Raw genomic sequence first — 17676 nt, 5'->3', positions numbered from 1 at the left:
AACGCACAACTTCCTGTGTTCCTGTGTCTGTCTTTATCTAATAAACGTGGATTTGTATTTTCACCAAGAGCTGGATTCCATATCTCCGTTTTCTACTTGCTCCGGTGTTGTCCAGCACCTGGATCCTGTGCTCCATCTGTCCGGGCAGGGTGAGCTGGTTCTGTGTCTTTCTATTATCATATATACTCTATCTATCCATTTCATATCTATCTATTGTCTGTTGGTTTATCTATCATATGTCTATCTTTTTATCTATTTCATATTTTTTTATTTCATATCACATATTAGTCATATCTAATATCTGTCTCTTTCTCATCTCTTCCTGTCTTTTGTATATCTATTTATCATTCTATCTATCATTCTATCTACACACTTTATCTATCTGCGCACCCACACTCTATCCAACTGTCTCTCTATCCATCTATATCTGAAGGAATATTATTTATTTACTTTTTTCTGCGATACTGTCACATGATGCAGCATCACTTATAGCATGTGGCAGCAAACAAACACTGCAGACAGCTCTCTTTCCCGCAATACCCCCACAGGTGCTCGGACTGGCCGGTAGCATCTCCAGACCCGATACAACAATGCAGAAATGGATGTCCAGAGTTCGGTGCAGTAAAATCAGTTACTTTAGTGATGTGCTCGGATACAACACATGTAGCAAGACAAACGCCGACGTGTTTCGGATCATGCAATATACTTAGTCATGGCATCATGCATGACGTCAGCGTTTGTCCTTCTACACGTGTTGTATCCAATGTCCCTTCAATAAAGTCAGCGCTCGGTGATTTTACTGCACCGAGCGCTGGACATCCATTTCTGCATCATAGCATGTGGCCTCTTGTCCTGCATGATACAATCTACATAACACATGGAGTCACTTTGTGTATCCATAATACTACTTACCTTACTTTCTATCATCTGTCTATTTTATATCTATTTAATATTTATCTATTGTCAGACACGCTATCCATCTTCTGTCTATCTATTTACGATATCTATTTCATATTTGTCTTATCTTATCATCTGTCATGTATCTGTCTATCTATCTCATATCTTCCTGTCTATTTCATATTTATCTATCTATCCATCTCAATCGAGATAAGAACACCGCAAAAGGTGACGGCATTCAGGGTGAAAAAAGGGGCTAAAAACGTATTGCACCAATAGCAAATACATGCAACGTTTTGGCCTGGTGGCCTTTCTTAAGTATGCTTGAGAAAGGCAACCAGGCCGAAATATCGCATATATTTGCTATTGGTGCAATACATTTTAGCCCCTTTTTTCACCCTGAATGCCGTCACCTTTTGCGGTGTTCTTATCTCGATTGAGATGGATAGATAGATAAATATGAAATAGACAGGAAGATATGAGATAGATAGACAGATACATGACAGATGATAAGATAAGACAAATATGAAATAGATATAGTAAATACCTTGAGAAAGCCGGTGTGAGACCGGTGAAATGTTGTATCACCTTTTTCTGCATGGGTTAAATAAATCCCCTTTTTTTGAATTAACCCGGAGTGCTGTGGAACCTCTTTGTATGCATTAATAGACAGACCGTGATCAGGTCTGCTCTGACGGCACCCACCTCACCTCCTCATCTTTGGGTTGTGCTGCTTTTTGCTGCTTTGGATATCTACCTAATATCTATCATTCTATCTGTCTCACATCTATCGATCTGTCTATGTTATATTAAATTAGATCTATCAATCTGTCTGTCTATTTCATATCTACCTAATATCTATCTATCTATCATTCTATCTATCTATCTATCTATCTATCTCATATCTATCTATCTGTTTCACATCTATCTATTATATTAAATCATATCTATCTATCTGTCTGTCTATATTATATTACATCATATCTGTCTATTTCATATCTACCTAATATCTATCTATCTAACTCACATCTATCTATATTATATTAGATCATATCTATCTATCTCTCTCATATCTATCTATCTCTCTCTCATATCTATCTCTCTCTCATATCTATCTCTCTCATATCTATCTATCTATCTCATATCTATCTATCTATCTATCTCATATCTATCTATCTCATATCTATCTATCTCATATCTATCTATCTCATATATCTATCTATCTCATATCTATCTATCTCATATCTATCTATCTCATATCTATCTATCTATCATTCCATCTGTCTCACATCTATCTATATTATATTACATCATATCTATCTATCTCTCTCATATCTATCTATCTCTCTCTCATATCTATCTCTCTCTCTCATATCTATCTCTCTCTCTCATATCTATCTCTCTCATATCTATCTATCTATCTCATATCTATCTATCTATCTCATATCTATCTATCTATCTCATATCTATCTATCTCTTATCTATCTATCTCATATCTATCTATCTCATATCTATCTATCTATCATTCCATCTGTCTCACATCTATCTATATTATATTACATCATATCTATCTATCTGTCTTCTATCTATTTCATATCTACCTAATATCTATCTCTCTCATTTCTATCTATCTCATATCTATCTATCTATCTATCTCATATCTATCTATCTCCTATCTATATATCTCAAATCTATCTATCTCATATCTATCTATCTATCTATCTCATATCTATCTATCTCATATCTATCTATCTCATATCTATCTATCTAACTATCATTCCATCTGTATTACATCATATCTATCTATCTATCTATCTGTCTTCTATCTATTTCATATCTACCTAATATCTATCTATCTATCTATCTATCATTCCATCTGTCTCACATCTATCTATATTATATTACATCACATCTATCTATCGGTCTTCTATTTCATATCTACCTAATATCTATCTATCTATCTATCTCATATCTATCATCTGTCTCTTTCTATCCATCTATATCTGAAGGAATGTTCTTTATTCCACAATATTGTTACATAGTTACTTGATACATCATTACTTATCTTGTGTCCTCCTGTCAGCATGACACAATCTACATAACACGGGAGTCACTCTGTATCCATGTCATTACTTACCTTACTAATCCCACCTATTATAGGGAAGATCGGAGTTACAGATTATATTACACCCTTGAACTGTGTTATCTACTGTGCTGTCTTAAACCAGTATTTCTGGATCAGGGTCTGCCTCAGTTGTCTTAAGACAGTGGTCTCCAAACTGTGGCCCTCCAGATGTTGCAAAACTACAACTCCCAGCATGCCCGGACAGCCAACGGCTGTCCGGGCATGCTGGGAGTTGTAGTTTTGTGACATCTGGAGGGCAATAGTTTAGAGACCACTATCTAAACGTAAGGCGCACCTTCTGGCTCAGCACTTTAGATGGGGGCAGTATGTGGCCCTTGCCCTGTAGGCACCAATGAAACCATTGTGGCCCATATGATCTTCAGCTTGACCAGTCTCTGTATTCCTCTTGATGGTACATATCTGTATTATTGCAGAATATTGTGGTGGAACCTTCAGATGAATAGTTTGTACTCTTTGACCTATTTTAAAAATTGGCTGCTCTAATAAATAACCACAGGATAAATAATACTCTCTCAGGAACACCACGTCCTACCTCATAAATAACCCAGGCACTGTGAAAATGAACTGTATAATGTCGTGTAGGATCAGTTTTATGAATCTGCAAAGTTTGAGAAATTCGATTTTGCACTAAGTTGATATATAATATGGGACACAATTACAGGGAAAAGATTCGACTCCTTCCTCGTCCCTCCATCTTAAGTTTGGGCTCAATTTACAGGGGACCTCTCATGTCTTAAATTCAGTCCAGCATGGTATAGAGCAGAAGGAGCTGAGCAGATTGATACATAGTTTTGTGGGGAAAAATTCAGTATAACTTGTGTAATATTCATTTAAACCTCTGCCCGTTCTTTGCTTAGGAGTCCAGTGGGTTGTCCTAGTCAGTGTCAGTCAGACAGGACCACCCACTGGACTCCTAAGCAAAGAACAAGCAGAGGTTTAAAAGAATATTACACAAGTTATAATGAATACTTTCCTGCAAAGTTATATATCAATCTTCTCAGCTCCTTCTGCTCTATAACATGAGACCTGCAGATTCACACCATGATAGAGCAGTAGCGTCCCGCTCCCCAACTATTCATAGACTGAAACAATTTCATACATTCTGGTTAGGTTAATGCCTGTCTAGTGTGGCATCTCATTCATAAAGGTTTTTATTTGTACAGGTCATGAAGGAATGGGAGGAAGCCGAGCGTCAAGCAAAGAACCTTCCAAAAGCCGACAAGAAGGCTGTGATAGAGGTAAAGTACAACCTTGGACATATGGTTTATGGATAAGAGGCCATCTGCTGCAAGGACGGACGCCTATAAACTAGGACGTCTGCAAGATGTTCTTATAGAGTTGACCCAGAGAGAGCAGATGCACCTGCTTATCATCCCTAAAGTGTTTATTAAAGAGCTGAAATCTAGGGGGAGATTTATCAAAACCTGTCCAGAGGAAAAGTAGCCTAGTTGCCCATAGCAACCAATCAGATCGCTTCTTTCATTTTTGAAAAGGCCTCTGAAAAATGAAAGAAGCGATCTGATTGGTTGCTATGGGCAACTCAGCAACTTTTCCTCTGGACAGGTTTTGATAAATCTCCCCCCTAGTGTTCACTATTTGGATGTGGAGCATGACCCCATACCCCCCCCCCCCCCCCACCCCCTTTGGAACCACAGCCCATTACAAGCTCCAAGTAGGTCTGCATACCAGTTGGAAGATACTCCATTAAATCTCCTTTATGACATAGAATTTCTTATAAAAAGTAATCTCGGGATTGCGTAGCAGGAAGCTGCCTTTCCACAGGCAGCTTCCTGCTATTATTTATGCATTGTGCTCAGTGGTAACACAGTATGTGTTAATCTCCCCCTAGTGGTGGCCCCAGGTAGACCTCATTTTATAAAATGTAACTATGTAGGGGTTCAGTAATTATAATATATTGCCATTTTTTAGTTTTCTGGGCAAATGGGTTTTGTCTTACTGTTAAACGAGTACTGGAGTGTAAGACATCTTATCCCCTATCCAAAGGATAGGGGATAAGTGTCTGATCGCGGGGGGTCACATTAGTCGGAACCCTCACGATCAGACACTTATGCCCTATTGCTTGCACAGCACCCCGGCTCTCCCCAGGACTGACTGTGTCGACCAATGCACAAAGCTGTGGCTGACATGCCCCCTCCATGTATCTCTATGGCAGAGCTGGAGATACAGCATACGGATATATGTTTGGGGGTGTCTACCTCCACCACGTGCAAAGTTCGACATGCTTCGTGCCATACAGGGGATCGCGGGGGGTACCATCGGTCATACCCCCCGCGATCAGACACTTATCCCTTATCCTTTGGATAGGGGATAAGTTGTCTTACACTGCAGTACTCCTTTAAAGGGACATTACAACAATTTACTCTATATTGGTTGTATATATAGAAGACCTATAGCTAGAATCCACTTCATGTAGCAGCAGTGATTTCTTCTCTAATGACTCTCCCAAGGCATCTTGCTATAGACTGGCATCCACGGGGAGAACATAGACTATTGCATTTATCTGATAATCGAACACGCCAATATTTTCTGTGCTCCTTAGAACATTGTAATATTGATTCTTTGACATTCCAAATTGTTTATTGTTTCCTTAAAGTTTCAGGATCTAAGTCATTAAAGAACCTGTGTGACAGCGTTGGGCCTCATTTAGTAATGAAGGATATCCCATAGGGAGCACCGGGGTTCTGACCTTCTCTGCCTTTGCTATGTGAAAGTTTCCAACTGCTTGTATGGAGTCCCTCGTTGTTCTGTTATGTTTTCATCAGGCCCTCTAGGTGGAGCTTTTGTACATTTTTGTTAGTTATCCTGATCCCCCCAGTAGATAAGCATGATGGACTTAAAGCATACCTGTCATATCAAAGAAAAAAATGCTTCTATTTGTTACTCACTCGGTCATGCAGATGCTTTACATGTCTAGCTTCTTTATGTAACTCGAAAATCCCTCTGTTCTGCTGCTCACTCATTCTGACATCCACTGCTCAGGAAGGGGCTTGTCCAAGGCAAGCACTGAGCCCGCCCTCATTCACCATGCACTCACTTCCTTCCTGAGTCTGCCCCTCCTCTCTGTTTTCATGCTGCAGCCTGATAGACAGGATAGGAGTGAGCACAGAGAAGTGCTAGTCCCCCCTTTCTGGACTTTGTCTTAGCCTGTGGTTCAGCTGGACAGGATTATGCTCTGGATGGTATGGGGCCCCCTAAGGTTTTTTTTTTTTTCTAATCCATGATCTCTATAAAAAAAAAAAAAAAAAAAAAAAAGAATGACAGGACAATAATCATTTGAGCATCATGCAAAATACATGTAAGAGTGAATGGAAGAATTGCTCAAAATACTGCTCTTGCTTTATAATAGAGACACTCTGATTGTCACTGTTATGGGGGCACCGTGCTCGGCAATTTTAGGAAAACTGTGTCTAACCCTTTTAGGGTCATTGTGGCTGCCACCAATTTGCCACTTTCTTATGCCATGAGTAAGGGCTATCTGTAAGCCTGAAATGTGTGGGCTATCTGCCTTTTATCCTGTTTATGGCATTTCTAATATGATCTAAATAAAGTTTTGCTTTTTACCGATATGAAGATAGTGGAACACCTCCTTTTTACCTTTATGAAGACATCATTCCACGGTGCCCTACAAAAAAGATTTTTTTTATTTTTTTTGGAAGGTGGCTATGTTTTTTATTTTGCCATATAGAAAATGGTCAGAGGAGCTGTATTTTGTCACTCTCTGTCAGCCTCAATGAGGGTAGCAGTCACGGTCGGCCATATTTTCTTATTAAATCACTTGTCCTGTTGTGTCAGATACTCTGTCACATTGAAATGTTTCTTATCTCAGGAGAAAAGGTCAGAAGAGCTCAGACTCCAGAATCCAACCTTTAAGACATCTCCTGTGAAGATGGATAAGAGCCGATACTCTTACAAATTTTTATTTAACAAGTGAATTTTTGTATTTTTCCTTTTGATATGCGTTTTGTCCTTTTTGCTTTTCTCTCTGCATTAGCATATTGTTAAAGAAGTTTCTCCACAAACGGTAAAAGGGGTTATCCAACATATGGTGACTTTAGTACTTACCTGCCAGACAGTAATGGACATGGGGCTAAATGGCTTGGGGCTAAATGGCTATGTTGTGAGTCCACCATAACACTGATGCATTTTTGTAGGAAATGACTATTTCCTGTTGTAGTTCCCTTCCTCTAACTACAAGTCCCAGGATCCCTTGTTTGTAAATGTCTTGGGCCGCACGGCAATCTTGGAAAAGCCTGAGACAACACTCATTTTGTGTGCTGCTAAAAATTAAAAATAAACATTGGGGCAAAGATCACATAAGAATTGCTTGACCAGCCATCAAACACAGGTACAGACACTATATTATGAACTACACTAACTTTATAGCCCCTGTAACATAATCAAATAAAAATAAAAAAATTTTATAAAAATCCCGGAATACCCCTTTAACCCGTTAACGACCATGGATATCTATTAGGGATGTAAGAAAAAATCGATTTGCGCGATTATCACGATTTTTCATTTGGCGATACTGAATTGATTCAAAATATTTTTGAATCGATCCTTTTAGGTGTGTGGAATTTGTATCTCCTGATGCCCGGAACAGCATGTCCCGGGCATCAGGAGATACAAATTCCACATTTGTGGAGCCGGGCAGGTGAATTTTTCCGGCTCGTGCAAGCAGGGCCGGATCTGACGCGGCGTCGCTCTGGGTGTATGGAGCGGGCTCCCGACTCGTGCCCGCTCCGTAATCTGCAGCCCCGGCTGATTTCAGTAGCCGGGGGCTGCTGATGCATCACCGCCGCTAATATCCAGCATGCAGCGCTCAGAGGGGTGTATGGAGCGGGCTCCGGACTCCTGCCCGCTCAATACTCTGCAGCCCCCAGCTGTTTTCAGTTGCTGGGGGCCGCCGCTAATAGCCGGCATGCAGCGATCGCCGCGGCTGGCTATTAACCCTTTAGATCGCCGCTGTCGAAGCTGACAGCGGTGTCTAAAGGGACCTGTGAATGCTCCCTGGTGGGCTAGTGGGGTGGATCGCCCCCCCCCGCAGCGCGATCGTGGGCGGGCGGGCGATCCACTGTGGAGGTAGCTGGAGAGCTTACCTGGCTTGACTAGGCACTATCAATGGATCACAGATCAATGGAGTTCAATAGAACTCTATTCATCTGTCTGAGGAATCTAATGATTCCTCCTAAAAGTCTAAATAAGTGTATAAAAAAAAATTTAGTTTTAATAAATGTGTAAAAGACATTGTTTTTGAAACAGAATCGGGATATATCGCGATGTATCGTAACCTAGACGGTATCGCGATATATCGAATCGCCACACTGGTATCGCGATTCAAATCATATTGCCAGATTCACACCCCTAATGTCTATGCTCGTCCATGTGCCGTTAACGGGTATGACACAGGCCCCCGACTCGAGCCCGCGTCATACAGGCCGGCCCCCAGCTGATTCTTGTAGCTGGGGGCCAGCGTTAATAGCCGACATGCGGCGATTGCCGCGGCCGGCTATTAACCCTTTAGCTCGCCACTGTCAAAGCTGACAGTGGCGTCTTAATGTGCCTTTATTCCATTCCTGGTGGTCCAATGGGGTGGATGCCCCCCAGGCTTTATCAAACGCAGAGCACACAGATCACATTGATCTGTTTGAGGAATGAAATGATTCCTCCTAAAAGTCCCTTAAGGGGACTAAAAGTGTAAAAAAAAAAAAAAAAGTTTAAAAACACACACATTAACCCCTTCCTTATTAAAAGTTTCAATCACCCCCTTTTCCCAAATTCCATATAAAAAAAAAATATAAACATAATAAAAATAAACATATGTGGTATCGCCGTATGTGTAAATGTCCGAACTATAAAAATATATTGTTGTCCGTAGGGTTTTCCTGGCCTCCACGGCCCTTTTCACTCCCGATGGCCCACTTACCCCTATATTTGGCAACTCGTCCTTTCCGCCCACCCTTTCCACCTCCCTCTTTCTTGGGCTTTCTGAATCAGAGTCTCCCACTTTCTCCAGTCTCCTTGCATCAACATCTTTGAGACCACTTCACGACATCTTGGGAGGGGCTCCAACTTCCTTCCTAAATGTCTTTCAATATTCTCAACTTAGTCACTTTTATGTACAGGCCAGGGACACACTTAAATTACACCGCCCCCTTTCCACCTTCGAGAAATTGTGTATTTCAGATTCTCGGACGTTCCGTCCAATTAGCTCCATCTATGCCCTTCTTCTTGATACTCTTCGGACTGATCCACTCGCTTTTCGGATCGGTTGGGAGAAGGAATTAGCCACAGCATTCGATGATGAGGAGTGGGAGAAAGCATTCCAACTTTACCATAAGTTGTCGATTTCCTGCAGGGCACAGGAAACTAATTACAAAATTCTAACAAGATGGTACCGGGTACCAACCCTTTTATCCAAATTTTACCCAGGTGTTTCTGATGCCTGTTGGAGATGTGGTGAGCCAGGAGGATCAATGTCCCATATATAGTTATTATGCCCGAAACTGACTCCTTTTTGGTCCCAAGTACTGGATGTAATTCACCAATTGACATTTATCCATTTACCTGTGTCCCCAGGCCCCCTTCTTCTCTCCATGCTCCCACCCCCTTTGCCAAAGTGGTCCGCCCGACTAGTTAGCTTTATGCTTCTGCCGGCTCGTACGGTCATCCCCCGATTGTAGAAATCTTCCTCTGCTCCCACATTCACTTCTTGGCTCCAGGAACTCTCCCATCTACATAGGATGGAGGAGTTGCTGGCAGACTCCAGAGGGCAAGTGGAGAGACACTATCTCATATGGGGACCGTGGATATCCTTTCGCTCCTCCGACACATACAGAACTCTCCACTTGAACTCTCAAGAAATGTCTACTGGCTGATGCCTTGAGCATGTGCCCTTACATATGATGTCAGTCTGTCCGATGTTGGGGTTCTCACCAGTGCACCCTGCTGAAAGGTGAGTCCTCTTTATTGTCTCTCTCTCTCTGCCTGTGTTTTTCTGTCTCCTTCCAACTCCTCCTGTCTTCCTTCCGGTCTACCTGGGAGCCGTCTCCCTTTCTCATTTATTCTTGCTCTTCTCTTTTTCTTGTAGGAACACTTGTGCCAGACTAGGTGCTGATATTTTATTGTCTGCCATGTATGCCTAAGTGTTTATTGTTGTCATGTTGGAGTCCTAAAAGACTAGTGTTACTGCTCCTAATATGATTTATTTGCCATATTACCTGTTTATTTCTTTTGGGCGCATGTGCACCACATATTTTGGCCCCTTGGTCACTTGCACATTTACTACTTTGTATGTTTAAAATCTTTAATAAACTTTACTATTGAAAAAAAAATATATTGTTAATTAAACCGTACGTTCAATGGCGTACGCGCAAAAAATTTGTCAAAAAAGTCCAAAATAGCGTATTTTTGGTCACTTTTTATACCATAAAAAAAGGAATAAAAAGCAATCAAAATGTCTGATCAAAACAAAAATGGTACCAATTAAAACTTCAGATCACGGCACTGAAAATGAGCCCTCATACCATCCCGTACGCAGAAAAATAAAAAATTTATAGGGGTAAGAATAGGACAATTTTAAGCATATACATTTTTGTGCATGTAGTTGTGATTTGTTCCAAAAGTACGACAAAATCAAACCTATATAAGTAGGGTATCATTTTAATCTTATGAACCTACAGAATAAAGATAAAGTGTCATTTTTAGCGAAAAATTTACTGCGTAGAAAAGGAAGCCCCCAAAATTTACAAAATGGTGTTTTTTTTTCTTCAATTTTGTCGCACAATTATTTTTTTCCCGTTTCGCCGTAGATTTGTGGGTACAATGACTAATGTCATTACAAAGTAGAATTGGTGGCGCAAAAAATAAGCTATCATATGGATTTTTAGGTGCAAAATTGAAAGGGTTATGATTTTTTAAATGTAAGGAGGAAAAAAAGAAAATGCAAAAACAGAAAAACGCTTGGTCCTTAAGGGGTTAATCATTGTTACTACTGACCTATTGTCTAAATTGACCACTGACAAACCCCATAGTACAATAGGCCGGTTGGTCACTTGTACTTTTCTGCTTAGCTTCATCTGTCAAAGCAATGGACGGGAAACATTTGCTTGATACGGTCATGATGGATGTAGCGCACGTTGATGGCGCCCTCGGGACTTACCTCATTAATTGCTACATTTAGATAATTGCAGATGCCTCCTATGAAGATTACAACCGTGCTGAAATAAGCATAATTCGCATATGGAAAATGTATTCCAATGCCAATCACAAAAGAAATCAATTTCCTCCATGCAAGAATTATTCTAGGGTCAAAGGGGACTTGTCATATGCGCAAAGATAAATGTAGCATGCACCGTATCGCTGATCGACCATACCAGTGATTCCAGAATAATTAATATACTCAATACTGTGATGCTTCAGTTTTGATTTACTATGTAGCAAAAATATAAGCACCGCTGGTACAGTATGGCCCTACAGAAATCTTTGTCTTTTTATGTATCTGTACAACAGATACGTAAATACCTTTGGCTCTCTGGGCATGCTGGGAGTTGTTGTTTTGCAACAGCTGAGACACCCTGGATGAGAAACACTGAGCATATAAAGTGAAACTGTCTCCTCCATATGAGGTATGGAGGTGCAGGCACCATCAGTTAGGGCATAATGTGATCTAAGAGAGGGTCCTTTTCCTGCCGGTGAACAGTTGGAGGGGCCGGCCGACTCTCACAGCGGCACGCCTCCTTCCCGCCCTAGCCCGCTTCCAGCATGGAGTCCTGTACGCCAATAATCCGGGACCAGAAAAGTAAGGAAAAGAAACTTCCGGCCGTCTGGCTCCTAGTGGGGAGTTTCATATTCCCTGCTGGAAGCTCTGATTGGTCAATCGGTGCCGACTAATCAGAGCTCCCGTCGGGGAATATGATATCACAGCACTGTAACTTCATATTCCTGCGCCAACGCCGAGGGAAGCGCAGTGCTGCTTGCAAGAATGCAGCGCTGACCCAAAAAATTACTTACAAATGGCATAACGCCAGTGTTATGACATCTGTAACTGGTTATTTGCTTAACAACTAATCCTGTTAACCATTTTTATCAGTGATATTGATTCATTGCTGCAGCCCTAAACTGCATTATATTCATATTTAAATCTACTTGTAATACAGAGGGATTGTGGCCATAAAGGCAATGGTCACCATTAAAATGTATTCCTCTTTTTTTGTGTGCAGTTTAGCTTTTGCATTGTAGGTGTTTGTGTAGCTAACTCTTGTAGTATGTGTTGCTTTCATCTGTGATCGTTCTGGAAAGAAAACAGTTAAAATGACCTACTAATAAGGATCAATAAGCCACAAAACATCTCTACCTGTGTGCAGGGTTAGAATGCATTCCCATCAAGTTTAGCTAATACAGTCAGCGCATCCGGTGGGGAAATGTGGAAACTGTCCACTACTGTATCTACCGGCAACAAACCCGGACACGGTGCAAAAATGAGCCGATCGGAGCCTCTATCTGACTCCGGTCTGCTCATTGAAATGAATGAGATGTGGGCCGGGTCCGGTGCGGATACAGTAGCGGACATTTACCAGATTTCCCCACCGGTGACTGTATTAGCTAAACATGGTGTGAATGCACCCTTAGAAGGAAGGTTGACATTTTCAGTCTCCACTCACAACACATGTGCTCGGGCTATCCGGCCACAAAACCAGCTTCTATCCAGACAACTCCAAAGCATGTAATGTCCAGCACCAGGGTGCGATTTAATGGTGGTTCTTTATTGAATATCTGCCTACGCTCATGAGGCCATGACTAAGGGTCTTTGATACTTGAAACATGTAGGCAGATATGCTCTGCTTTTTCATGTATTTCCTTCATCGCATCCTGGTGCTGGACATTACATGCTTTGGATTTATATGCAGGTTTAGCAATTTTTTCCTTTATAAATGCAGCTCAGAGGGAACAGTGTTCATCATGTGGTTGACAAGCGCTTATTGTGAGGTCTGGTACAGTAGTTGCTGAGTGTCCTTTGGCTCTTTCAGTTTGATAATTTGTGTAATATTTCATATGCTTTGCAGCGTTTCCAGGAGAAGGTGGAATCCCTGGAACAAGAGGCGGCCAATGAAAGGCAGAAGCTGGTTGAGACTCACATGGTTCGAGTGGAGGCCATACTGAATGATCGCCGACGAGTTGCCTTAGAAAATTACATCACAGCTCTACAGTCCGATCCACCAAGGGTAAGAGAATTTCATTTATACCTCCTGCATAAGATGAACAAGTTGTAGGCAGATGCTCAGTTAGTTATTCAATACTGCGTAGAGTAATAATGGAGTTTAAAGGGGTACATTACTTCTATTAAAAAAATCTTAATCCTTCCAGTACTTATCTGCTGCTGTGTGTTCCAGAGGAAGTTGTATTTCTTTCTAAATTCTTTTCAGTCTGTCCACAGTGCTCTCTACTAACACCTCTGTCCATATCAGGAACTGTCCAGAGCAGGATAGGTTTGCTATGGGGATTTGCTCCTAGTCTGGACAGTTCCTGACATGGACAGAGGTGTCAGCAGAGAGCACTGTGGTCAGACAGAACGGAAATTCAAAAAGAAAAGAACTTCCTGTGGAACATAAAGCAGCTGATACGTACTGGAAGGATTAAGATTTTTTAATAGAAGTAATTTAAAAATCTGTTTAACTTTCTGGTGCCAGTTGATTTAAAGGGGTTCTCCGGTGCTTACACATCTTATCCCCTATCCAAAGGATAGGGTATAAGATGCCTGATCGCGGGAGTCCCGCAGCTGGGGACGCCCGTGATCATGCACGCGGCACCCCGTTTGTAATCAGTCCCTGGAGCGTGTTCGTTCCGGGTCTGATTACGAGGGCGACCGCAGGGCCAGCGGCGTGTGACGTCACGCCCCCATGTGACGTCACGCTCCGCCCCTCAATGCAAGCCTACGGGAGGGGGCGTGATAGCTATTACAAACGGTGTGCCGCGTGCATGATCACGGGCGTCCCCTGCAGCTGGACTCCCGCGATCAGGCACCTTATCCTCTATCCTTTGGATAGGGGATAAGATGTGTAAGCACCGGAGAACCCCTTTAAAAGAAAATGTTTTCCAGTGGAGTACCCCTTTAAGGCTCTTAGATGACTCCTTTTGTTGTACGATCAACTCAATAACATAATTCTTCAGGAAAAAAGAGTTGCCTAGAAAAGTGTTCAATCTTCTAAACCCAAGCAACCCCAGATCCCAATAAGTTATATCACTTTACCCCCTGGGGTATTCTGATACACTGTGCTGTATGTATTAAAAAAACATGAGTTTAATTACCCCCTAAGAACATGACATATACCCCTTGGGTGCACACCACATGTCAAAAACCTTGGGTCTAGAACAGTCATCCAGTAAATGTTTTGTGACCACCGGTACTGACCTTGTCCAGCATCTTATCCCCTATCCAAGGGACCCTTGATGCTGGTGCGGCAGAATCCCTTTGAAAACAATAGTAGGCTTCTGCACCGTATTTACTGCAGCGGAACTCTGGAGCGGAATTCTGCTCGGAAAATACGTAGTGTGAATGGGGCCAAAAATATGTATATCAATCTTCTCAGCTCTACTTGCGCCATAACATGATGCCGTCAGATTGGACAGTAGTTGAAAGTTAAAGGGGTACTCCGCTGCTCAGTGTTTGGAACAAACTGTTCTGAACGCTGGAGCCGGCATCGGGAGCTTGTGATGTCATAGCCCCGCCCCCTCATGGCGTCACATCCCGCCCCCTCAATGCAAGTCTATGGGAGGGGGCGTGACGGATGTCACGCCCCCTCCCATAGACTTGCATTGAGGGGGAGGGGCGTGACGCCATGAGGGGGCGGGGCTATGACGTCATGAGCTCCCGTCTCCAGCGTTCGGAACTGTTTGTTCCAAATGCTGAGCAGCGGAGTACCCCTTTATCGCCAACATTGTAACTGGTGAACGTTAAATAGGGAGCCCTGTTTTAGAAGTTATATTGATGTTTCGGATCTTATAGCCATGATGACAGAATTGGCTGTAATGCAACCTTTTGGAAACCTACAAATCCTCCTCCATACGGTACTTAGTTTTAGCTCCAGACCAAACACCCATAACCGCTAGGTATGTGTATTCTAGATCCCCGTATAATTCCATTGTTACATACGCATACGATTATATTATTTAGTTCCACCTGGACACATTAACGCAAGGCTTTTCGCCCGGCTGATAAAATGCAGAATTGTTACTGGGTGAACTCTGCAAAGGAAACAAATTTATTGAAGGAGAAGGAAAGTAAGTTAAAGTGGGTCAGAGATTAGCATAATTAAAAAAAATGCTGCCATGTTTGTTTGATGTTACTGAATATACCTTGGGCGCCAGATAAAGAAGAGTGCGGAGCCTCCCCCGTCTGCCTTCCTGCAGATCTCTCCTCTTCACCACCAAAATAATTTTTTTAGGGGTATTATCATAGAAATTATATTGAAAAAGGGATTTTTATTTTTATAGATTAAAGAGACATTATCCACAAAGTATTTTTTTATGTTCTATTTTGAAGTTATTCAGAAAGCAGCATGTTCCCAGGCTTATTGTAGTATCCTGCTGATTTTTATGAGATGACTGGCCAGGTCCTGGTTTATTATGCGTTCATTAATTTACCCCTGACTTTGCACACCAGACTTTAACCCCTTCCCACACACATTCCCAAAATTTCTGTATATATCTGTTGTTGTGGTCCTAAACTTGGCCTCAGAGGGCTCGCTGCCCAGTACTCACTAGGCCAAGCTCTATATTCACGGAGACTGGTTAGTGACGTAAGGCTGCATTCACACTATGTTCCCTCCCTACGACTGCTGGATCTGGCTGGGAAATTTCAAGACAGGGAGCTCCCGTATGCCAACCGGACCGGCACCAAAACCCATTCACTTTAAGGAGCCGACCGGAGTCAGATAGTGACTCCGGTTGCCTCATTTTTGCACCGTATCCGGTTTTGTGACCGGACTTAAAACTGTGGTATCCTACAGTTTTAAATCCGGTCACAAAACCGGATACGGGGCAAAAATGAGCCAACCGGAGTCACTATCTGACTCCGGTCGGCTCATTAAAGTGAATGGGTTTCGGATGCGGCAGCTGTAGGGAGGGAATGTAGTGTGAATGCAGCCTAACCTACTATAAATTGGCCTATTGACACATGCACAGGTACATAAGTCAATACAACAATATAACCCTTGGGGCTTTAGAAAGAACTTTTATATACACGTGTCACAAAATTACAAAACTAACTTTGATTAATAATCTATAAAAGGGGAAAATTATAAACTTTAAAAACACAATCCCCAATTGCACCTACAGTGCATACGTCCGATTGGTGCCACTACAGGGTTAATACAGATCCAGTGTAAGGTTGTTATCACCATTCATTGACCATTCAAGAGCATGCTTTAAATCGCACACTGCGGTGGGGTCTACTAGTGTATCTGAGCACTATATCAGGACACAATTATACTATCATAGTTGACTCATTAGTCATTTGTAAATAATAGATGTATGTGCTTATTCACTAGTAGATGTATGTGCTTATTCACTAGTAGATGTATGTGTTTATTCACTAGTAGATGTATGTGCTTATTCACTAGTAGATGTATGTGCTTATTCACTAGTAGATGTATGTGCTTATTCACTAGTAGATGTATGTGCTTATTCACTATAGATGTATGTGTTTATTCACTATAGATGTATGTGTTTATTCACTATAGATGTATGTGTTTATTCACTATAGATGTATGTGTTTATTCACTAGTAGATGTGTGTGTTTATTCACTAGTAGATGTATGTGCTTATTCACTAGTAGATGTATGTGCTTATTCACTATAGATGTATGTGTTTATTCACTATAGATGTATGTGTTTATTCACTATAGATGTATGTGTTTATTCACTATAGATGTATGTGTTTATTCACTATAGATGTATGTGTTTATTCACCAGTATATGTGTGTGTTTATTCACCAGTAGATGTGTGTGTTTATTCACTAGTAGATGTATGTGTTTATTCACTATAGATGTGTGTGTGTTTATTCACCAGTAGATGTACGTGTTTATTCACTAGTAGATGTATGTGTTTATTCACTAGTAGATGTATGTGTTTATTCACTAGTAGATGTATGTGTTTATTCCCCAGTAGATATGTGTGTTTATTCACTAGTGGATGTACGTGTTTATTCACCAGTAGATGTATGTGTTTATTCACTAGTGGATGTACGTGTTTATTCACTATAGATGTGTGTGTTTATTCACTATAGATGTATGTGTTTATTCACCAATAGATTTGTGTTTATTCACCAGTAGATGTATGTGTTTATTCACTAGTAGATGTATGTGTTCATTCACTAGTAGATGTACGTGTTTATTCACTAGTAGATGTATGTGTTTATTCACTAGTAGATGTATGTGTTTATTCCCCAGTAGATGTACGTGTTTATGCACTAGTAGATTTATGTGTTTATTCACCAGTAGATGTATGTGTTTATTCACTAGTGGATGTACGTGTTTATTCACTATAGATGTGTGTGTTTATTCACCAGTAGATGTGTGTTTATTCACTATAGATGTATGTGTTTATTCACCAAT

At 41.3% G+C, this 17676-nt stretch overlaps 1 protein-coding gene across 4 annotated transcripts in view; it reads left to right on the top strand.

Moving 5' to 3' along the window:
- APP (amyloid beta precursor protein) overlaps positions 1–17676 on the top strand; it is a 301616-nt gene that overhangs the window by 248747 nt on the left and 35193 nt on the right. For all 4 annotated transcript variants that reach the window (XM_056559448.1, XM_056559447.1, XM_056559450.1 and 1 more), the window contains 2 exons: positions 4207–4281; positions 13129–13287. In XM_056559448.1, coding sequence (XP_056415423.1) covers positions 4207–4281; positions 13129–13287 — 234 coding nt within the window. The remainder of the gene's footprint in view (positions 1–4206; positions 4282–13128; positions 13288–17676) is intronic.

Source organism: Hyla sarda, chromosome 2, assembly GCF_029499605.1.
Source record: "Hyla sarda isolate aHylSar1 chromosome 2, aHylSar1.hap1, whole genome shotgun sequence".
NCBI lineage: Eukaryota > Metazoa > Chordata > Amphibia > Anura > Hylidae > Hyla > Hyla sarda.
The sequence above is the reverse complement of the archived record's forward strand: the minus strand, read 5'-3'. Positions and strand labels throughout refer to the sequence as shown.